At 48.3% G+C, this 22,784-nt stretch overlaps 3 protein-coding genes across 3 annotated transcripts; 1 reads left to right on the top strand and 2 right to left on the bottom strand.

Moving 5' to 3' along the window:
• Positions 1–14,812: 14,812 nt before the first annotated feature.
• Positions 14,813–15,894, bottom strand: LOC123113253 (uncharacterized). The gene is made up of 2 exons (XM_044534450.1): positions 15,679–15,894; positions 14,813–15,402 (listed from the first exon to the last, which is right to left on the bottom strand). Exons 1-2 carry the CDS (start codon positions 15,773–15,775, stop codon positions 14,984–14,986), a joined length of 516 nt encoding a protein of 171 aa, XP_044390385.1. The 5' UTR covers positions 15,776–15,894; the 3' UTR covers positions 14,813–14,983.
• Positions 15,895–16,247: 353 nt separating this feature from the next.
• Positions 16,248–17,673, top strand: LOC123116938 (protein STRICTOSIDINE SYNTHASE-LIKE 10). The gene is made up of 3 exons (XM_044537803.1): positions 16,248–16,554; positions 16,636–16,911; positions 16,999–17,673. The coding sequence occupies exons 1-3, from the start codon at positions 16,289–16,291 to the stop codon at positions 17,480–17,482; spliced, it is 1,026 nt and encodes a 341-aa protein (XP_044393738.1). The 5' UTR covers positions 16,248–16,288; the 3' UTR covers positions 17,483–17,673.
• Positions 17,674–20,429: 2,756 nt separating this feature from the next.
• On the bottom strand, positions 20,430–22,246 carry LOC123116937 (protein JINGUBANG-like). Its single transcript, XM_044537802.1, has one exon. The coding sequence runs from the start codon at positions 22,178–22,180 to the stop codon at positions 20,753–20,755; it is 1,428 nt and encodes a 475-aa protein (XP_044393737.1). The 5' UTR covers positions 22,181–22,246; the 3' UTR covers positions 20,430–20,752.
• Positions 22,247–22,784: the final 538 nt, after the last annotated feature.

Raw genomic sequence — 22,784 nt, 5'->3', positions numbered from 1 at the left:
TTTCTGTTAAGGACGCTCGCACGCGGATGGTGCTCCACTGATGTGACAGCCCCGACGAGCTCTACCCGGTTCACTCCGCCACCTCCACCACTTCCGCTGCCCCTGTCGCTCTCACCACCGGAGTAGATCTTTGGCACGCTCGCTTGGGTCATCCTAATCCTGCCACACTTCGCCACATACTTCGGAGTTTTTCTTTCACGTGTAATAAGAACGAGGATCACTCGTGTCATGCATGTCGCCTCGGCAAACATGCTCGTCTTCCGTTTAGGCCTTCTTCCTTTGTTGCATCGTACCCGTTTGAGTTAATTCATAGTGATGTTTGGACATCTCCTGTTGCAAGTAATACGGGCTTTCTTTATTATCTTGTCATACTTGACGATTTTTCGCATTATGTGTGGATCTTCCCGTTGCGCCGCAAGTCGGATGTTATATCCACTCTCGCCGCTTTCTATTCTTATGTTCTCACGCAGTTTGGTCGACCCATTCTTGCATTGCAGACAGACAACGGGAAGGAGTTTGACAACATCGTTGTTCGTAATCTTCTCACCACACATGGCACGATTTTTCGTCTCACTTGCCCATACACCTCGCAGCAGAACGGTCGTGCTGGGTGCATCCTTCGCACTCTAAATGACTGCGTTAGGACTCTTCTCTTTCATGCCAATGTGCCTCCGCGCTTTTGGCCTGACGCTCTAGCCACCGCTTCTCTCCTCATCAACATTCGCCCATGTCGTACTCGCGGAAACTTTACACCTCACCATCTTCTCTTCGGTGCACCTTCTTCTTATGAAGGGCTTCGCATCTTCGGCTGCCTTTGCTATCCTAGCATCGCCGCCACTGCGCCTCATAAACTTGCACCCCGCTCCATCGCCTGCATCTTTCTCGGCTACCCACCTAACACTAAGGGCTACCACTGCTATGATCCCGTCTCCCATCATGTTTTCACCTCCCGACATGTTTACTTTGATGAGATGGTGTTTCCGTTTCAGCAGCAGGTACCCCTTGTCATCTCGTCGCCGCCGGCCACCGGCGGCCCTTCGACGACCTCGTCAGGTGGACGATCCCGTCCGGCCCGTGGACCGCCTCCGGGCTTTGGCGGTCCCCGCACCCTCCTGCCGGCGCCCGCCCACTCGGCCTCCTCGGCTGGCTCCGACGGCGCAGCCGGTGCCCCGCCTTCACCCGCCGCTCCCGACTTGGGCGCCGCGGGATCGGGCGCTGCAGGCTCGGCCACCTCCTCCGCGGCCTCGACGCCCGCCTCCTCGCCGGCCCTGACGCCGGCCCCCTCGCCGGCTCTGACGCCAGCCCCCACGCCGGCCGCCTCGCCGGCCCCCACGCCGGCCGTCTTGCCGGTGGCTCCGGCGGCGCCGCCCGGCCCAGTCACCCGCGCTCGCACTGGTGTTCATCGTCCGAGCCTCCGGTACTCGCGCGACGAGTACGTCCTCGCCGCCTCCGCCGCGGAGCCGTCGCCCATTCCTGCGTCCGCTCGCGCCGCCCTCCGTGATCCTCACTGGCTTGCGGCGATGCAGGAAGAGTTCAATGCTCTTTAACGGAACCGCACCTAGACCCTGGTTCCCCAGCCTCCTCGCGCCAACGTCATCACCGGCAAGTGGGTCTTTCGCCATAAGACCTGCTCAGACGGTACACTCGAGCGCTACAAGGCTCGCTGGGTGGTCCGCGGTTTCCGCCAGCGCGCTGGAGTGGACTTCACTGAGACGTTTGCCCCGGTTATCAAACCGGGCATGATCCACACCGTCCTCCAGCTCGCCGTCTCCCGCGGCTGGCCTGTTCACCAGATGGATGTCTCCAATGCCTTTCTCCACGGCCATCTTGAGGAGCAGGTGTATTGTGAGCAACCCACCGGCTTCGTCGACGCCTCACTTCCCAGCCATGTGTGCCTGCTGTCCCGCTCTCTTTACGGGCTCAAGCAGGCACCCCGAGCCTGGTACCAGCGGATCGCCAGGTTTCTTCAGACACTGGGCTTCAGCGTTACTCGCTCGGATGCCTTACTGTTCGTCTATCGCCACGGTGACACGACTGCATATTTGCTGCTTTACGTCGACGACATCATCCTGACAGCCTCCTCCGCAGCCATTCTTCAGCAGATTAGTCTCCGGCTGCGTGACGAGTTTGCTATCAAGGACCTGGGTGCTCTACATTATTTCCTTGGCATTGAGGTCGTTCGACGTCCGGACGGTTTCTTTCTTCATCAGCAGAAGTATGCACATGAGCTTCGTGAGCGTGCTGGCATGCTCAACTGTCATCCTGTTGCTACTCCTGTGGACACGAAGCCCAAGGTCTCTGCTCTTGAGGGTTCGCCTGTGTCGGATGCTCCTTTCTACCGGTCTATTGTCGGCGCTCTACTGTATTTGACTCTCACCAGACCGGATCTTCAGTATGCTATACAGCAAGTGTGTCTCCACATGCACGCCCCTCGTGACTCTCATTGGACTCTCGTGAAGCGGATCCTTCGCTACATCCGCGACACGATGTCCCTCGGGTTGACACTTACGGCGTCCACTTTTCTGGAGACGGTGGCCTACTCCGATGCACACTGGGCTGGCTGCCCCGATACTCGTCGGTCCACCTCTGGCTACTGCGTCTACCTCGGTCCTTCACTCTTCTCGTGGTCGTCCAAGCGACAACCCACGGTTTCGCGCTCTAGCGCGGAGGCTGAGTACCGAGCTGTGGCCAACGCTGTCGCCGAGTGCTGGCTACGACAGTTACTTCAGGAGCTACATCACGACGTCTCACAGGCTATGGTTGTCTACTGCGACAACGTCTCTGTAGTGTAACTCTCCGCCAACCCCGTTCATCATCGCCGGACTAAACACATCGAGCTGGACATTCACTTTGTGCGCGAGCAGGTGGCTCTTGGACGCATGCGGGTTCTCCATGTGCCGACCGCTCAGCAGTTTTGCCGATGTGATGACGAAGGGATTGCCGACTTCTACCTTCGAGGAGTTCCGTTCCAGTCTCTGTGTCACTAGCGCCGCTTCGACTGCGGGGGGTGTTGAGTATATTGTGTACGTGTATATTTGTGTGTAGGACCCACCTCCTATTTCCTTTGTATAGTTGAGGTTGTGGCCCATCTTTGTACTTGTATATACGTGCCTGGTGCACCGATCAATACATCGAGATTGCACAGCCCATATCTTGTCCTTCTACACTATAGATGTAATTATGCGCATATTTAGCTTTTCTTTCTGTAAAAAAGATATGCTTGGTTTGTTTATGTATGTTTTCTTCGTAATAAGGAGCTCTATTTGTCAGCTTTCCAGCAACCACAAATAAGTGGCTGTGGTGTTCATGTCGGCCCTGTTCATCGGCTCAGAAAGTCCATGTGCGGTGGTGCATTTCGAATCCAGTGGATCTCCAATGTACGCCTCGACGTGGTTGGTGTTTCGATGGTTAGCGGTTTCATTGACATTTGCAAGGATCTCCATAGACTGAGCATCTTTTTTTCCTTCACTCGGAGAGTCTTCTGTAAAATTTCAGCACAATTGTATTCTCTCGTGCTTTCTTGTTGTATCCATGTGGACCAGTTAATCAAAGCTCTATTTGACAGTTGCCTGATGAAAACTAAAATAATTGCCTCCTGATTTTCATCTTCTCTTACCTTTTTCCTTTCAGCCGCCCTCCAACGTACCTTGAACTGCCTGCCACTGCAGCCCCCAACCACCCCTCTAATCACAACCTGGTCAACCCATGACTTCCCTCCACAGGTGATGCGGCGGCCAACTGCCTTGTCCCCGACTCCGGTCTCTCTTTGCTCGATGTGCTGGACGCCGTGGCCGGCCGCGACACTCATGTCACCCCCTTTGGCTGCACCTCACCATCTCCTCTTTCCAAAGAGCAACCATTTTTTCCATATGTTTTCCTTGTTGAACTTGATTTTTTATGTACTTAGTATCATCAGGAAAACATGAAAGAGTGATTAGAAATCGAAAATGTCATCTCATGAAAGTTCGCCAGGAGCTCAATCCCCAGTGCACACCTTCCCAACCGTCACACGGATCTTGGCGTAAGGCAAACGCCACTTCAGCTCTCTCGAGGGGGTGAACAACCAACGTTCCCTTTATTATTTGTTTTTTCAGAAAACACAAGCTATGTGTGGTTGGAGGGAGTCAAACTCAAAAATTGCTTAGAGGTGTGCACGAGTTCACGAGTTGGCATTATATGACATCTGCTAGCTATGGCTCCCGCATCTGTTCCTCTCCCGCAACCCACGAAAGGCGATCCCCTCTTCTCCTTCAGAAATCGCCGATGGATAATCGCTGAAAACCGAAGCCCCACGAAAACCAATCCTGAGACTCTCCTCTACAATCATATCCAACTAAATCCCAATTCCTTCGCCACTGTCAAAGACCGTCTCGGATATACCACAAGAGTCATCGAAAGCCTGAAGATTCGTATTTCTTTTTTGAGAGTTATATTGGAGAGGGAAAGAGCCAAATCTCCTGTGTTCCTTCTCTCTAAGGATGAGAGGAAAGAGCCACCTGACCCAGGATGGGCGCAATCAACGGAGGCCAGAACTAATTCGCCCATTAAGGGACATGAAGAACATGGCGATTCATGGGTGTCGTTTCTCCCTGATGAGGAGGAAACACTGTCATTTACAGGGATTAAGGCGAAGACTAAAGGAGGAATTAACAAGGCCATGGATGATTTGCTATTTAGAGGGAGGCTACCTTTGCAGAATCCATCCCAAGCTCCACTTATCCAGGTTTGTGTTCTGCCCATGCACATAAGGTGTTCGTGTATTTGCCTGAGGGCAACGATGGAGGGGATGAAGAGCCTCCAGGAGGCGGCGGGTCCTGATGCTGCGGGGGCGATAGAGGCTGTGCCTACAGCGGGGAGCTCGGTTAGGCTGCACGCCGACTGCACCCTCCCCACCAACATCCGGCGCCCAGGGAAGGAAATAGCCAAGACTTGTGCGGAACCTGTGAAGAAGACCCTGGTCATCAACATGCCCGGGGCTCGAAAGGCGGTGCAGACGTGCTTCCTGGCAGTCGGACTATTCCTGTCCGTCCTGCTGGTGAACTCCAGGCAACTGATTGACCACATGAAGAAGGTATGGAAGGTTCGTGGTGAACTGGGTGACCATGAACTTGCTGCAGAGGAAGGGTGCAAATTCATCCTCGAGTTCTCAGAAGAGGGAGACCGCCAACACGTCATCAAGGGTGGGCCGTGGCAATACAAGGGCGATGTGTTCCTCGTCGTCGGTTTGGAGAAGGAAGCTGATCCTACTTTGGCTATATTCTCCCATTTGCCGATGTGGGTTCAGTTTAGGGGAATCCCCTTCTACCTACTCACCAAGGAGCTTGCCCGCAACCTTGGGGACCAAGTGGGCCAGTGGTGATGATCGATCTGCACTCGAGGGGAAACATTTGTGACAAGTTTCTCAGAGTGAGAGTAAAGCTGCCTTTGTACTTGGCGCTGCAGAAGGAGATTACGTTGGCTGATGAGATCACAGAGGAGGAGGTTACAGTCTACCTGAGGTATGAAAGATTGCCAAATTTCTGTTTATTCTGTGGATATATAGGACATATGGAAGCGAGGTGTGATATCCCAAATGAAGAGAAGAAACTGAGGTACAGTAAGGAGCTCAGTGTGCTTCCAGTGCACTTTGATGACCCTCGTGCTTGGTTCCTCCCTGAGAAGATGGGGAAAAAACAGGCTTGACAGTCGTCACAGTCCCTGTGGCGTGCTCCAATGCCTGTCAGTCATGACAAGACTGTGTCGACCCAAGTGAAACAAATGCGGGAGGTTGTAGCTCGTCTCTCAGTGGGTGACGGCATGGAAACTGACACAAATCTGAAGGTTACAGAGGCCACATCTAGCAAAGTCCAGAACACGGCTTCCTTTGAGGGTGCTGTGATGGAGGCGGCTCTGCCCTCGGCGGGAAGCGGCGGCGGTTCTGCGGGCGTCTTGGCCGAGGTCTCTGCGGTTCCCAGCCACCCGCCGGGCTTTGGGCCCACCCCGCTCTATGGAGGCACGGCCAGTCCGGCTATCACCGATGCTCATAGGCCGAGCCCTGCTCTGTCCACTGGTGCACTGGAGACGGCCAGCCTGGATGAAATTAAGGAGAATGTTTCAGAGGAGGACGAAGCTTTGAAGCTGCTTGCAAATCCAGTACAACACGAAGGACTTGTGGAGGCTGCACCAATTGAGAGCCTGGGCAAGGGTGGGGATGTAGATGCAGAAGAAAAAGACAGAGTTACGCGGGACTTGGCTGGCATCAAGGGCAACGGGAAGGGCACAACTCACTCTGGATCGGTCCTTGGCAAGAGAGACACTCGTGGGCAGGTACTGAAGAGGTGGGTTCTGTCGTGGGCTAGAACAAGAAAAAGAAGGGCACAGGGCAGGGGAGCAAGGGCAAGGATGGTGGACAGGAAGCAACCGAGCCAGGGGCTCTCGGTCAACTGGTGGGTGTGATGGACGGCACCCACCAGGAGCCATGACGATAATAAGCTGGAACTGCCAGGGGCTTGGGCAACCCCGGACAGTTCAGGAGTTGGTGTGCCTAGTGCGCACCTATCGGCCTTCTCTGGTCTTTATCTCTGAAACTAGGAAAAGCGAGGATTACGTTAATAAGTTGCGTAGGAGACTAGGTCTCAAGCATTGCATTTCCCATGTCGGAAAGGGAAAGGGTGCACGTATTGCTCTCTTCTATGATGAGCAAGTTGAAATAAAAGAACTCGCTATTGGCCCGCGTTACATCGATGTGTTTGTTCACCTAAATCCCCATGGCCGGCAATGGCGGGGTACCTTTGTTTATGGAAAGCCAAAAGCTAGTGAGAGGCATCACACATGGGATCTCTTACGCAGAATCAGGCCGATGTCAAACGAACCATGGCTCATGTTGGGTGATTTTAATGAAACTGCTTGGCAACATGAACACCTTTCTAGAACACCTCGAAACGAGAAGAACATGGAAAGTTTCAGAGTTGTTCTGGCCGACTGTGAGTTGGTCGACCTCGGTTTCAGCGGTCCAAGATGGACCTTTGATAATAAACAAAAGGGTGCGGACAATGTCAAGACCAGAATCGATCGCGGGGTTGCTGACCAACACTGGAGCTCTATCTTCCCTGAAGCTTCAATCGAGCACATTTGTTCATCTAGATCCGATCATCTTCCCCTGCTCCTTAGATTCGGTCCGAGGAAAGAATGGAGACCCCTGCACAAGGGATTCCGATATGAGTATATGTGGGAAAGAATGGAGTCGTTGACAGATGCTATTTTGAACTCTTGGGAGGAGAAAGGGACGGCTGAGAACCTATCTGACATATCACAGAAACTTGCAGGTCTGCAACGCTCCCTAAACACATGGGCAAAAAACAGCTTCGGCTCAATCATAAAGCAGACTGCTTCGCTTAGGAAGCAATTGGAGAGCCTGTGGAAGAAACAAGCGTCGGCCGCCAGAGACAGGGAGATTAAGGCTGTATCTAGGAATTTGGACGAGGTTTTGCACCGGGAGGAGATGATGTGGAGACAATGATGTAGAGCGTTATGGCTGAGGGAAGGAGATAAAAATACCAAGTACTTCCAACGGAAAGGCCTCATGGAGACGTAAAAAGAATACAATCAGTAAGTTAAAAAATGAGGATGGTGTTTGGGTGGAGGAAATGGACAAGTTACAGGAAATGACCACAAGCTTCTTCAAACAATTGTACACTAAAGAAGACGAGGTCGATCCTAAGGTTATAGTGGACTGCCTGAATGAAAGAGTTTCTGTAGAGATGAATGCGTCGTTGGTTAAGGATTTCACGGAAAAGGAAATCAGCGACGCACTCTTCCAAATTGGCCCTTTGAAAGCTCCAGGGCCCCGACGGCTTTCCAGCAAGGTTTTTCCAGAGGAATTGGAGTACTGTCAAGAGGGATGTGGTGAATGCGGTTCTGAATTTTTCCAGGAGGGTATCATGCCGGAGGGAATTAATGACACGGTAATTGTTCTCATCCCGAAGAAGAATAATCCAGAGCACCTGAAAGACTATAGACCAATAAGTCTGTGCAACGTGATATATAAAGTGATCTCCAAGTGCATGGTGAATCGCTTGAGACCCCTTCTGGATGATCTGATTTCTGAGACACATAGTGCCTTTATCCCTGGCCGCCTGATCACAGACAACGCCATGATTGCTTTCGAGTGCTTCTACAAAATCCAGCATTCCAAACAGCCAGCTAATACGCACTGTGCTTTTAAGTTGGATTTGGCAAAGGCATATGATAGAGTCGACTGGGGTTTTATGGAAGAGTCTCTCCTGAAGCTTGGGTTTGAGCAAAAATGGGTTGGCTGGGTGATGAGCTGCGTAAAATCCGTGAGATACACTGTCAAATACAATGGGAAGCTTCTCGAGCCTTTCATCCCCTCGAGAGGGCTTCAGCAGGGTGACCCGTTGAGCCCATATCTCTTCCTGTCCGTGGCTGAAGGGCTTTCATGCCTGCTGGACAAGGAGGTTCGTCGAGGAAAAATCACCCCCCTGAAGATTGCCAGAGGAAGTCCCGGGATCTCCAACCTGCTGTTTGCCGATGACAGCTTACTCTTCTTCAAGGCGTGCAAAGAGGAGGCAGAGTGCATCATGCAAGTACTTGCCAATTTTCAGAAAGGTTCAGGCCAACTTCTGAGTTACAGCAAGTGTTCAATTCTCTTCAGTGAGTTGTGTCCAGAGGCGACCCAACAAGTGGTCATGACGGAGTTGCAGATCACGTCCTCTACATTTGAGAGCAAGTATTTAGGGCTCCCCACGCCAGAAGGTCGCATGAAGGATTCTTTGTTTCAGCCTATCATGGAAAGATTTATTAAGAGATGTTCGGACTGGTCAGAAAGATTCATGTCTCATGCAGCTAAGGAGGTCCTAGTGAAATCGGTCCTGCAAGCCCTTCCTACTTATTGCATGGGGGTCTTCAAGATGACACAAGGTTTCTGTGATAAGTATGAAAGACTAATCCGTGATTTTTGGTGGGGTGAGGAAAAGGGCCATAGGAAGGTTCACTGGATGTCTTGGGAGCAAATGACTAGGCCAAAGAGAGGAGGGGGTATTGGTTTTAGAGACATGAAGCTGTTCAACCAAGCTCTGCTCGCCAGGCAAGCATGGAGATTGATTCAGAGGCCGGACAGCTTATGTGCACGCGTTCTAAAGTCAAAATATTACCCGCACGGGGTGCTAATAGACACGGTTTTTGCATCGGAAGCCTCCCCTGTTTGGCGTGGAATTGAATATGGACTCGAACTGCTCAAGGCCGGTCTTGTGTGGAGAATAGGGAACGGGAGGAAGGTAAATATTCAGAGAGACAATTGGATCCCACGTAAAGAGGGCCTCAAACCAGCAAGCTTCATTCGTCGGTCTAGACTCAGATGGGTAAACCAGTTGTTAAGGGCTGACGGTGCTGGGTGGGACACGGAGAAGGTGCACCAACTGTTCTACCACTTTGACATGAGGCTATATGCAGTATAAGGCTTCCTAGTACTGAAACTGAGGACACCCTTGCCTGGCACTTTGAAAAATCCGGCGTTTTCACTAGTTCGAAGTGCGTACAGGTTAGCGGTCTCCCTCCAAAAGCAGTCCAAAAACCCAGCCTCAAGCTCTAGAATGACACCGACAACCGAAGCATTTGGGACATCATATGGAAAGCGAAAGTTCCTGAGAAAATTAAGATTTTCGGCTGGAGAGTTGCCACGAACACCTTGCCCACAAAGAAGAATAAATGGAAACGTACACTTGAAGTGGACAGTGTGTGTAAGATTTGTGGTACTGAAGAGGAAGATGAATTTCATGCTGTAGTTTCATGCACTAAAAGCAAGGCTCTGAGGCATGAGATGAGAGAAATCTGGAATTTCCCTAGTGAATTCCAGTTCAGACACACTGGGGTGGATTGGTTACAGAACCTCCTCAACCCTTGCAACCCCGAGACAAGAGCTAAGACACTGCTTCTTCTATGGCGTTGTTGGTTTCTCAGGGATGACTGCACGCACAACGCAGGTAAGGAGTCTGTCAGCCGGTCGGCCCATTTCTTGGAGCTATACGAGGAAGAGCTGGAGTGTAGCGGTACTATTTTGGAAACTGACACAAATATCAGACATAAGAAGCTACGGGCTGGGCATGCTTTGGGCAGGAGATTACCCTTGGATTTTCTGCCAGGGGCGATAGACTTGCAGGTTGAGACCTATCAGGGCCATACAACAAATCAATGGTGTCCCCCAGTGGCCAGAACTGTCAAACTGAACTCAGATGCAGCTTTTCTAGCCGATAGTGGCATATCACAAGTGGGCGCGGTCGCGCGGGATCATGAGGGGCTCGTCGTTGTCTCTCTGTCCAAAGGAATTGGATGGTGCTCTGCAGTGGAGGAAGCCGAAGCGATGGCCTTACTTGCTGGCCTGCAGGCCCTGTCACCTCTGTACAGGGGGCCAATCATCGCTGAAACTGACTGCAGTTTTGTTGTGAATGAGCTTCGGCCGGGCGCCAGCAACAGCTCCCCCTGGCGGTCAGTTTTCTCCGACATCAAAAAGGAACTACAGAGGTTCAGTGAATCCCAGGTCATACATGCTAGCCGATGTCAAAACAAGCTAGCCCATGCTCTCGCCGCGCGTGCTCGAAGACTGGAAGACATGCAGAGGGTTGCAGCAATCCCGGATGACCTGAATGTAGTGTTAGCTGCCGACTATGTGTTGTCCTAAGAGTAACGTGGTTACTCTTGTTCCTCAAAAAAAAAAGAGTTCACGAGTTGGCCGAAGCAGATTTTTGAAGACATGTACTAAAACGTGTTTGTTATGTACTCCCTCCGTTCCGATTTAGTCGTCGTGGTTTTAGTTTAGAACTAAAACCACAACGACTAAATCGGAACAGAGGGAGTATTTGATTTGAAGCTAAATTATTTTTAGAAACTAGGTTTTTGTTCATTCTTGAAAGAACAAAAAATCCCTATTTTTAAGGGGGGGGGGGGGGGGGGGGGGGGGTTTCTAAACATGCCATGTGCATTTTTCTTTTAGCTCACATGGCAATTTCTAGGTATCCTTTGTAATGCCCTCCCCCCTACCCTCTCAGCATGCGCAAGCTTTTGGGAAATTTGTATTACTTATTTTCGTAGCGATTTTGGAATTGTTTTTTTTTACTTTCTCAGATGGCAGTTTTATTACTATGAGCATCGTATTTTAATAATTGATAACATGTCATTTTTATTATTAAGGGGATGATATTTTTATCACCAAGAGCACTGCATTTTAATAATTAAGAACCTGTGATTTTTATTATTAAGTAGATGGCTGTTTTCTGATTAAGAGCATGGCATTTTTATTACTTAATAACATGGCATTTTTATTATTAACATGATGGTTTCATAATCGAGACATGATATTTTTATTATTAACAGGATAGCAATTTTATTATTAAGGGGATGCAATTTTTTTATTCTCATGACAATTTTATTTTTCACTGCATGTCATTTTTTATTATTTTTTTGCATAGTGGATCAAATAAAGCAAAAAAATACTCCCTCTATTTTTTAGTCCGTGTATTAGCTTTGGTCAAAGTCAAGCTTTCTAAACTTTGACCAGGTTTATAAATAAAAATATTAACATATACAATAACAAATCAATACCATTAGATTTATTATTAAATGTACTTTCACATCATATAGATTTGTTACGGTAAATGTTTATATTGTTTTCTATAAACTTGGTCAAATTTTACGAACTTTGACTTTAGTCAATTCTAATATGCAGAGTAAATAAAAATTGATGGAGTACAACATAGTATTTTGTTTTTGGTCCATAGCAAAAATAAAGAATAAATGATCTAAAAACATGGTTTTTTTTCAAGATGAAACATCTCCACAGCATAATTCATAAAAAATAGATCACACCGCACATTTTTTTAATTATATTATTTCTAATGTATAAATTAGCATGTTATTTCTCTAAAGTAGTATAACAACTGTTTTCTCCATATTTTCATATTCATGGAAATTTTACGGTTTTTAAATATGTATTTTTTTGTTCATGGCGCCTAAAATATAAAATAAAATAGTAAAGTGTGCTCTAGGCCCATGTGCACTCACGCCTGCCTCCCCCCTCCCCGCGATTGATCCAGGTGGGGATACATGATTCTTAAAAAAATAAAAGGTGGGGATACGCTCACTGGGGCTGCTCCCCTCCTTAGAAACTAGGGGGTACTCACCCCCATGGTGGGTCACCAATCAACCACTTCGGGCAGCCCATGACATATACAATAAATATCTCACAAGAGTTGCCGGTGAAGATGAAGACTCTTCTAAATCCTAGGCCTCCGGTGCATTATATAAACTGACCCTAGGCCAGTCAATAGATCAGATGGTATTTATTAGAAACATACACAACAATCTCGTGGTAGATACCTCTGTTATGTACTATACCCCGTATTAATACATCAAAAGCAGAATATTGGGTATTATCTCTTCGAGAGAGCCCGAACAGTAAAATCATGTGTCCATGTTACCATCTCTCTAGGACGCCTAACTTAGGACCCCCTACCTCGAGATATGACGGATTAAGCACCGACATCGGTGCCTTGTAGGGGTGTAGCTTCCCGACATGGCGGAGCGGGCGCAATCCAATAGTTCTTCGAAATACTGCGAGGCAGGGAGGTAAAAGATGGACACAATGAATTAACTACGGGGTGTGGGCTCCATTGTAATTGTGTTCGAATACACAAAACAGAAAAATCATTCGACCACTATTGATACATTGACTACAGTACACACATGATTTGTACGCACGAATCGCGGGATGCATCCGACGCCTCTGCGATACCCGGTAAAAACTGGGGATGACAACTTTACCCATGTGTAAGGGTACCAGCGGATACCGTACCCGCATGGGCAAGGTATGCGCATAATTTTATACCCACGAGTAGTACCCATACCCCACTCGTGAAGTCATGGTAGGGCATGGGTATAGCCTTTTACCCACGGATATACCCATAAGGCCATAACCCACATATGAACCTTAATTACCCGTGATTCACAAAGTGTACCTATGTTAAATTTGTGTTGTGAGCTTGTGAATCTATGTTAAAGTTGTCGCCAATTTTCAGTTTTAATTGAGATAATAGTCATGTACTCTTCTATCTGTTATTGAGTTGAGATCAATGTTTTCTTTTGGAAAATATGCTATAGATGAATGTAAAATTGTGAATAACTTGTGTACTATTTGATCTACCTGTTGGGTACCTAATGAGTATGGATACACATCGGGTATGAGTACGGGATGGGTAAAATTTTGTATCCATTAACTACATGGGTATGGTATTGCTTTACCCGTCCCGTAACCTACCCATTGCCATCCTTAGTAGAAACCGGTACCGCTAGTTTTTCATTCGTGTGATGTAGTTGGTTTTATTTGCTATGGAGACCCCGGCCTCTTCACTCAGCCGGTGTGCTGAGGACATGTCAAATAAATGACCTCGTTGCACAAGATTGATACAAGCCTTGAAAGTAAAAGACACACACACACACATTTCTTACTTAGATCAACATGGTTTTAAATGTCAAATATCTTATAAAAGCTTAACTTACTTGGGAAATTCAATATGGCTCGTACGTCTATATGCTCTCATTATCCTAACCCATGGGTCAGTTCTTGGAACAATCATTGGACCCACTCCTGCTCACATTTATTGTGGGAATAGCAGTTTGCTGCAGTACTGTTCATGCATTTAGTACAACTTCTTTGCAAATATCTGGACCGGGTCATGAGTTAGATGACGAAGGGCAATTTAACTTAGCATGTTGCGAGCAACTTAAATTATATTAAGCCAGACCTGTTAAGATTGTTTTAGGTGCAACTTCCCCTATCATATTTTTGTACTTCATACACTTTTTTTGTCACTACTAGGAAGCTAGGAGTTTTATTTTACACAATACATACGCAAGTGATCATACACACGCGCATACACTCACCTCTATGAACACACATGCACATACCCTACCCCTATGAGCAGTGGCGGCGCCAGGAATACGGCAAGCCCCAGGCCACCTTCGTCCACTGTAGCTACAGTAGAGAACTGTAGCTGCACTATTTCAAAACTTAACAAAGGAATTGGTCTTCACGCCTCAGGCAGCGGCCCAGGCTGCCTGGGGCCTGTCTCCGCCGCTGCCTATGAGCATCTCAGATGAAAACGTGGTGGGCTGGTGATAACACAGTCCCTCTAACCATCTAACCACGGGTTGGTTCGCTACTTCATACACTTTGAAAAATGATTGTTTATACTAGTACTTGCAATCAACCTAAAAGACATGCGGTACAAATTTGTTCTATACACATTATTGTGTCAAAAAAATAAACTTGTACAGCATCCTGCTGCTACCGGCCGTCCACAACAGATTGTTTACCCAACTCTCAATCTGGTTGGACCCTGCACAAGAATTCCGGATCCTTGGCACAAATCTCATCGAAAACCTCTATGGCCTTTCTCACATCATCTGCCTCAGCTCTACTGATCTGGCTACACAGATTGCTAAGAGATCAGTACAGGCAATTTATAACCATCAAATCTCCATGACATGAGGCATTAAGAAACAAATCTGAATTCCCACTTCCAAAGAAAAAATGATGGAACCTGATAACCTAGTACCAATATAAGTAGACCACTTGACTGAGATTGATTCTAAATGTTCATACAGAATCAGAAATAGCCACAAGCAAAGGTGGAGCAGTAAGAAATTTGATGGACAGTGAAAAAACAACGTTTTACATACTATCACATCCAACTATTCACAGAATATTCTGGCACTTATTGTAAAATGAGCAAAAAATCAAAGTAAAGATATCTACAGAAAATGAGAAAAAAGAAGCATCATAACCTTTATTCTAAAATGAGCAAAACATCAAAGTAAGCTTATATAATTTGCTTAGTGGACATACTGATAGATGCCTTGCAGAAGCAAGGCCGGATACAAATAAGCACAACACAGTACACACATAACTATCCAGGATTGCTAATGACATGATTCATTCCAAGGGGATGATGGAATCTCCAGATTCAGAGAACTTGAAGTTCATTTGGGGATATTCTGGCACATCTTCACCAGTTTCAATGATGAGAACCCCTTCCTTCCGACGATTTGCCAAAGGGCGAGATCTACCATCCTTTGCTTGAGTTGCGAAATATTCAGGTTCATCAAACACTTTTGGACTCATTGACTCTTCTAGCTTCCCATCAGCGAATTTACTTACTTTCAGAGTGTAAGGCAATTTAGCCTTGTTGACACGGTGGACCATCCGAACAGTGTCCTTGAATACATCAAACCGGCGAACCATCTCATCATGGTCACGCTTCTGGTTCAAAGTGTTGCACCAGCGCAGATACAAGGCCCACAGGGCTTCCTCGGACTCAACGTCCTTGTCTGAAGGCAGAATTTTCACTTTACCTACAGATGCAAGTCATTTATATGTCATGAGAAAAGCTGTCAAAAATTGAAGTTTGCCTTGTGTGATACATGATCCACAAATTTTAACCTCCAAACATATGAATGAGCTGGAAAAGATATACGTACTCCATCCATTCACAACAAAAGGCTATATAATAAATACAGTATAAGATGAAATCATGAACAAGGAACTCCGCAAAAAAAAAATCATGAACAAGGAAAATAGATATTATTTTTTTGTGGTTTAAGGAAAATACATATTGATTTGGTTATTACCTGGGTGGTGGGTGAAGGAGGCGGGCGATGCCATTTCGTCAGGTGGTGCGTTGCTGGAGCTGGGTATGTCACCACCGGTGCCGCTGTGGAAGGACATGCGGCTCCTCAGATCTGAGGGGGCTGAGAGAGCCGCTGTCACCGGCGCTGCCCACCGACCAGCCGACGCGATCTTGCTGGCGGCGCGAGCAAAGTCAGACGATGGCTCTGGCTCCTGGATGTGGATGGCGGCGTCGGTGGTGGTGGGTGGGGAAGGGTATATATGGGTGGGAGGAGGGGGTCGTTCTCTTTAGGACCTCCTGTCGCACGGCCCATGAGCTTGCTCGAAAAACAGCCCAAGGTTCCACGTTGGGCCGTAATATAAATAAAAAACACAGCATCTCCTAAAAAAGAAAAGAAAAGAAGAAGACCACAAACACAGCACGCGCCGCGGGTTCGCACGCACCGAGCGCGCGCGGGCGATAAATCACGGTGTTGTAGACGTACTTCGTGTAGGATTACGACCGTGTCCGATCCGATCACCAAACGTGGCCATGGGTTTCGTCGCGCGTGCTCTCCCATAAAAGGCACACAGCTGCGTGCAACGATATTCCGTACAAGGCAACTTCCGACGATGACGATGACGATGCGGCGCAACCTCGCGGCGATACTAGTCGTCGTGCTTGCCTGCCTCCTCTCTCTATCCTCGGCCGAGCAGATCAAGACGACGAACACGCGGTGGAGCTACCGCCTCCCGCTGCCCGACGGCGTCAGCGGCGCCGAGAGCCTCGCCTTCTCCGGCAAGGATGGGGTCTACACCGGCGTCTCCGATGGCCGCGTGCTCAAGTGGGGCGGCAGCGCCGCCGGCTGGAGCACCTTCGCGTACAATGCCAACTACAGGTCGGTGTAATTACAAGCTAAACATCGTGTACGTACGACGTGATCAAATTAGATTACGTGTGACATGTGCGGCGTGTGTAGGAAAATCCCTCTGTGCTCGGATTCTGGGGTGCCATCGGAACAAAAAGAGAGCATCTGCGGGCGACCGCTGGGTGTCCGGTTCAATAGGAAAACAGGCGAGCTCTTCATCGCCGACGCCTACATGGGGCTCATGAAGGTGGGGCCTGACGGTGGCGAGGCCCAGGTGCTGGCGACGGAGGCGGATGGTGTCCCCTTCCACTTCCTCAACGGCCTAGACGTCGATCAGGCTACCGGCGATGTGTACTTCACCGACAGCAGCGCCAACTACCCCCGCAGGTACCCTACATACATGCCCGCCCGATCACGCCTCAATTCGATTCACTTCATCGTGCTTATGCGCGACGAATCTGTGTGTGCATGCAGGTTTAACACGGAGATCATCATGAACGCCGACGCGACCGGGCGCCTGCTCAAGTACGACGCGCGGACGAAGCAAGTCACGGTGCTGAAGGCCGAGCTGCCGTACCCGAACGGCGTCGCGCTCAGCCGCGACATGACGCACGTGGTGGTGGCGCACACGGTGCCGTGCCAGGCGTTCCGGTACTGGCTCAAGGGGCCCAAGGCCGGGCGGTACGAGCTCTTGGCGGACCTGCCGGGGTACCCGGACAACGTGAGGCGCGACGGGAAGGGTGGCTTCTGGGTGGCGCTGAACCAGGAGAGGGCGCGGATGAATGCGACTGCGGCGGCTCCGGCGAAGCACCTGGTTGGCGTCCGTCTAAGCGCCGACGGCGTGGAGGTTGAGGAGCTGACGGCCGCCAGGGGCGTGACGCTCAGCGAGGTGGCGGAGAACGGCAACAAGCTGTGGCTGGGTTCCGTCGAGCTTGATTACATCGGTGTCTTTGCCTGATCGAGTTATTTGTTGGCGCCTTGATTTAGTACGGTATCATCGTTAGCGGTTGTCTCTTTTTTATTAGGTGAATCTCATTGAGTTAGTAAGTAGACTTATATTATGAAATTCATATGGTTTCAAGACTACCAGCAACGTTTTCTACAGATGTAAGTATGAGAGTATTAGCCACTTTTTCTGCAAAACCAATATATGATAGGTTTGCTTGTATGGTCTTTCCGTCAGGAGCTCTATTTGACAGTTGCCTGAAGAAAACTAAAATTACGCCTGCCAATTTTCGTCTTCTCCTACCTCATCCTTCGAGCCACCCTCCAACTTACGCCGAACTGCCGGCCACGGCCGCCCTAGCCATCCCTCTAATCACAACCTCCTCTAGCACTGGCGAGCCTTCCGCACTGTCAATCTCTGACTTCCCTCGACAGGTGATGCGGCGACCAACTGCCTTGTCCCCCGACTCCGGGTCGCTCCTGGCTCGACGTTGCCGGGACGTCGTGGCCAGCCGCGCCTCTCATCTCTCCTCCTTTTGCTGCACCTCACTTCTCCTTCCAAATAGCAAACATGCATGTTTATCATGTGTTTTCCTTTTTGAACTTTATTTTTTATGTATTTAGTATCATAATGAAACCAATGAAAAAGTGATTAGAAATCCAAAATGTTATTTCACGAACGTTCGTTAGAAGCCCAAGTCTGGCGAACGCCTTCCTAGCTGTCGCACGGATCTTGTGCAAGGCGAACTACACGTCAGCTCTCTGGAGGGGTGAACAACAAACGTTCCTTTTTTCCCCAAAAATACAAGCAATGTGCAGCTGGAGGGAGTCGAGCTCTAAATAGCATAGAGGTGCACACGATTCACCAGTTGGACCCAAGCAGGTTTGTGGAGACATGTACTAAAACGTGTTTTGTGTATTTGAAGCTAAATTATTATAATTTTTTTCCATTTTTAAAAACTTGAGAACCAATTTTTTTTCCCATTTTTGAAGGAACAAAAAATCCCTATTTTTAGAGTTTTTTTTCCTTCTAACCCCCCCCCCCCCCCTCATGGCAAGCTTTTGCGAAATTCTATCACTCATTTTCATGGATTTTTTTAAAAAAATTACATTCTCAGATGGCAGTTTTATTACTAAGAGCATCACATTTTAATATTTGATAACCTGACATTTTTATAATTGAGAGCATGGCGTTTTTATTATGAATAGGATGACATTTTGATAATTAATAACATGTCACTTTTATTATTAAGAGGGTGGCTGTTTTATGATTAGGATCATGACGTTTATTATTATTTAATAATATGGGATTCTTATAATTAAGAGGCTGGCAGTTTTATTACTAACACGATGGTGGTTTTATAATTGAGAGCCTGGCATTTTATTATTAACATGATGCCAATTTTATTATTAAGAGGATGCAATTTTTTTATTGGCATGAAAATTTTATGTATTCACAGACATGGATTTTTATTCTCTTTTGCACAGTGGGCAAAGTAAAGGAAACAAAATACAACATGACATTTTGCTTCTGGTCCTTGGAAAATATAAAGAAAAAATGTTCTCCAAAATTTGTTTTTTTTTGCACGATGAAACATCTCCACAACATAATTCATATGTTTTTTAGACTTCAGGAAACATTTTTTAATCATATCATTTTTAATTTATAAATAAGCATCACATTTCTCTAAAGTAGCATGGCAATTTTTCATATTTTCTTATTCATGACTATTATACAGTCGATGGATCTTTGTTTTTCATGAAATTGGACGCGTCTAAGTGGAAAGACATTTTATGGCTCTTGGGTGCTAGTGCACCTATTATGCAGGAAATAATTTTGTAGTGCAAAAAAAAGTTGAAAAGTTGAAAGTTTTTTGGAAACAAGTATGATCAAGTATTGTATTTGTATAGAAAGTTTCGTCAAGGAATGCCTTTCATGGTATTCTGGGAGGGAAAAGAAATCAAACGCTACATACAAGTTACTTTTTTTTTGCGGGGGACTACATACAAGTTACTGTTCATGCTATTTCTCCATGATTTTTTTTTCGCTGAAGTCAACATGAGTTATTAGTTGGTGCAACTTTTTACACGAGCACAATACTTGGTCATATTTGTTTTCAAAAAAAGATTCAGAATTTTTTTGACTTTTTTTCAGTTACTAACTTATTTTGTGCATATAGGATGTGTTGGCACCCGAGTGCACATGGTATTTCCGCGTCTAAGCCCGCTATGATTTTTCAGAAACCAGTTTGGTTCAATTCGGCAGACCTTACAGTTAAGAAACAAGGCTGAAGATATTCATAAAAAAATACGTATTTTTGCTCATGTCATTTAAAAATAAAATAAAATAGTAAAGTGGGCTGCTGCCCCTTATTAGAAATTGGACGCATCTAAGTGGAAAGAAATTTATGCTCTTGCGTGCCAGTGCACCTATATGCACGAAATAATTTTGTAATGCAAAAAAGTCAAAAAAGGCTGTAAGTTTTTTGCAAACAAATATGATCAAGTATTGTACTTGTATAGAAAGTTTCGTCAAGGAATGAATTTCATGTTATTCTGGGTGAAAAAAAACCAAACGCTACATACAAGTTACTGTTCATGCTATTTGTCCTTGAAAAATTGTTTTTTTTGCGCTGAAGTCAACATGAGTTATTACTCAGCGAATTTTCTACACAAGTACAATGCTGATCATATTTGTTTTCCAAAGAATATCACTTTTTTGACTTTTTTTCAGTTACTAAATTATTTTGTGCATATAAGGTGCGCTGGCACCGGAGTGTACAGGGTATTTCCCGCGTCTAAGCCCGCTAAGATTTTTGAGAAACCAGTTTGGTTCAATTCGACAAACTGTTTACAGTTATGAAACAAGGCAGAAGATAAGCACTGAAAATGTAATTTTTGGTTACAGTTACAGGCAAAATACAATCATCTAAGTATAGAAAAGATCCACAAAAGTTAGAACTTAATTAATTGGTCATTTATTGATTTTTCCCATATAAAACATAAAATCAAGTTAAGTTCAACTATTACACAACAAATATATAAGCATGCGCCAAAATGTCCCTTGGCCCTGACGCTCTGAAAGGCAGCAAACTTACCTAGATCCATCACTATATCACAAGTCCAGATGTATATATGCCCGGGCATGATGTTATCGTGCCGTTCAATTCTCACCGATCGTCTTCAACAGTATATATATGAACAAAATCCAGAAACTCCTTTGGTTGATCCGTCAAGATGTTCAAAACTTGTGCGTTCCGTTGGGGCGTACGTGTCGACGACCTTAGCGGAACGATGTCGAGCTGCTTGCCCCGAACGGGTCGCCGGGGTACCGGTCGAACATCTGCGATCCCTCGCCGGAGCCCCCGAGCAGCGTGTCCGTCGGCTCGTCGGTCACGCGCCACACCTTGATCGACTTGTCCAGGCTGCCGCTGTAGACGATCCACCGCCCCACGCCGCTGTTGTCTCCAGTCTCTGCGGCGGCGGCCGCGACGTTCTCCTTGTTGTACTCCACGACGGCGAGGCACCTGATCGGCTCGGTGTGGCCGGAGAGCACGGAGAGGCAGGAGTGCACGCCGGCGTCGCGCCGCCAGACCATGATGGTGTTGTCGGCGGAGCCGCTGAAGAGGAGCGCTCCCGCCGCGGCGAGGCAGAAGACGGCCTTCTTGTGTCCGCGAAGCACGCCCCCGTGGACGAGCTTGCTGTCGCCCTCCCAGCAGTTGACGAGCCCGTCGGAGGAGCCGCAGTAGAGCACCGGCGCGACGGCGCTCACGGCCAGCGCGTTCACGGCGTGCTCCTGCTTCAGCAGCGTCTGCACGGGCGAGTGCTTGGTCCCCTTCCCCTGCACCTCCCGCTTCCACACCTTGACCGTGCCGTCCGCGGAGCCGGTGAACACCAGCCCGTCGTACGCCGCCACGATGGCGTTCACGTTGTCGTCGTGCGCCACCACGGACTCGAGGCACTTGGAGTCGCTGATGCGCCACACCTTGAAGGTGCGGTCCCAGGAGCCGGAGTAGAGCAGGCCCTGCCCCGCGTCCGTGGGGCTCAGGCACGACACGGCGTCGCTGTGCCGGATCCAGAGCGCCGAGCGGTTCTTGCGCACCTCGACGTAGTTGGACGGGTTGAGAGAGCCGCGCAGGAAGTCGCGCAGCCGCGGCAGGCTGCCCACGCGCTTGTGCAGGCCGTTTTTGGGCGACACCTTCCACACCCGGATCTTGCCGTCCTGGTGGCCCGTGAAGATGCGCTCGCCGGAGATGACGATGGCCTTCACGAGGCCGCTGGACGACTTGAAGCCGCCGGAGTCCTTCTGCTTGCGCCAGACGCGGATGTTCTTGCTGTCCGAGCCGGTGTACAGCGCGTCGCCCTTGGCGGCCAGAGAGTAGATGTGGCCTTCCTCCCTGACAAGCGAGCTGATGAGGCTCGTGCCGGGCGCCATCGCGGGCGCGGCCATGGACGCCTCGCTGTGGCGGGACCAGGGGGACGCCATGGTCTGGTTCCAGGGGGACATGTTGTACGGCGAGCACTCGCCGCTGAAGCTGGATGGGTAGTCATTATAGAACCCGCCCGTCGCCGACGAGCTGCTCTGCCTGTTGGAGCATTCGTCGTCCGTGCCCGAGTAGTTGGGGTCGGAGTGCGACATCGGCAGCGGGATGTTGGAGGGGTGCGAGCGCGGGACTCCGCCGCCGGCCCCTTCGCCGTCGCTATCTCTCATAGGCTCTTGCTCGAGGCTGTGGCGGCACGGCGAGACCGTGGTGGAGAGAATTGCGAGAGGAGGAGAAGGGAGGGAATGTGTATGTGGAGGGGAGGGGAGTGAGAGGCGACGAGAGAGTGGCGGGAAGCGAGAAATCCGTTGAGACCGTTACGACAACCGGGGTGGGGCCTCGGCCCGCAAATTGCTGCCTTTCACAAGTTTTTTTTAGCGGCATTTCACAAGTTTTGGAGCCTAGGAATTATCATAATTTCCTGCTTGATTTTTTTAGGTGATAAGTTACTAAATTTAGCCTCCTAGAATGAGTCGTTTTTTTTTGTTTGTATGAAAATAACAACTTTATTAATTTAAAATAACAATTACATCGTCTATAGAAGAGGCTCCTCAAACCAATCCTTAGTTGAAGAAAAACTAGTTAGCCTAGCAAGTTCATGAGCTACCTTATTCGCTTCCTTATTACAATGTTCAAAACTGGTAAAAGGGAACACAATACCTACATGTAAGTTGACTGAATTTATAATTTGAGTAAGTCAATTTTATAACAGGGTGAACGGTTGGAAAGAAAACGATGCGTGGAAGAGGAAAGCAGATCAGCCGTTAGATTTTT

Source organism: Triticum aestivum, chromosome 5B (genome assembly GCF_018294505.1).
Source record: "Triticum aestivum cultivar Chinese Spring chromosome 5B, IWGSC CS RefSeq v2.1, whole genome shotgun sequence".
NCBI classification, from domain to species: domain Eukaryota; kingdom Viridiplantae; phylum Streptophyta; class Magnoliopsida; order Poales; family Poaceae; genus Triticum; species Triticum aestivum.
This window is presented reverse-complemented; position numbering and strand designations above follow the sequence as displayed.

Bases quoted from the DNA above. Each gene is read 5' to 3' on its own strand.
- LOC123113253 (XM_044534450.1), bottom strand. From the start codon at position 15,775: ATGTCCTTCCACAGCGGCACCGGTGGTGACATACCCAGCTCCAGCAAC. The intron at 15,403-15,678 runs GTAATAACCAAA...TTGCATCTGTAG, and splicing joins CTCCTTCACCCACCACCCAG to GTAAAGTGAAAATTCTGCCT.
- LOC123116937 (XM_044537802.1), bottom strand. From the start codon at position 22,180: ATGAGAGATAGCGACGGCGAAGGGGCCGGCGGCGGAGTCCCGCGCTCG.
- LOC123116938 (XM_044537803.1), top strand. From the start codon at position 16,289: ATGACGATGACGATGCGGCGCAACCTCGCGGCGATACTAGTCGTCGTG. The intron at 16,555-16,635 runs GTCGGTGTAATT...CGGCGTGTGTAG, and splicing joins GCGTACAATGCCAACTACAG to GAAAATCCCTCTGTGCTCGG. The intron at 16,912-16,998 runs GTACCCTACATA...GTGTGCATGCAG, and splicing joins AGCGCCAACTACCCCCGCAG to GTTTAACACGGAGATCATCA.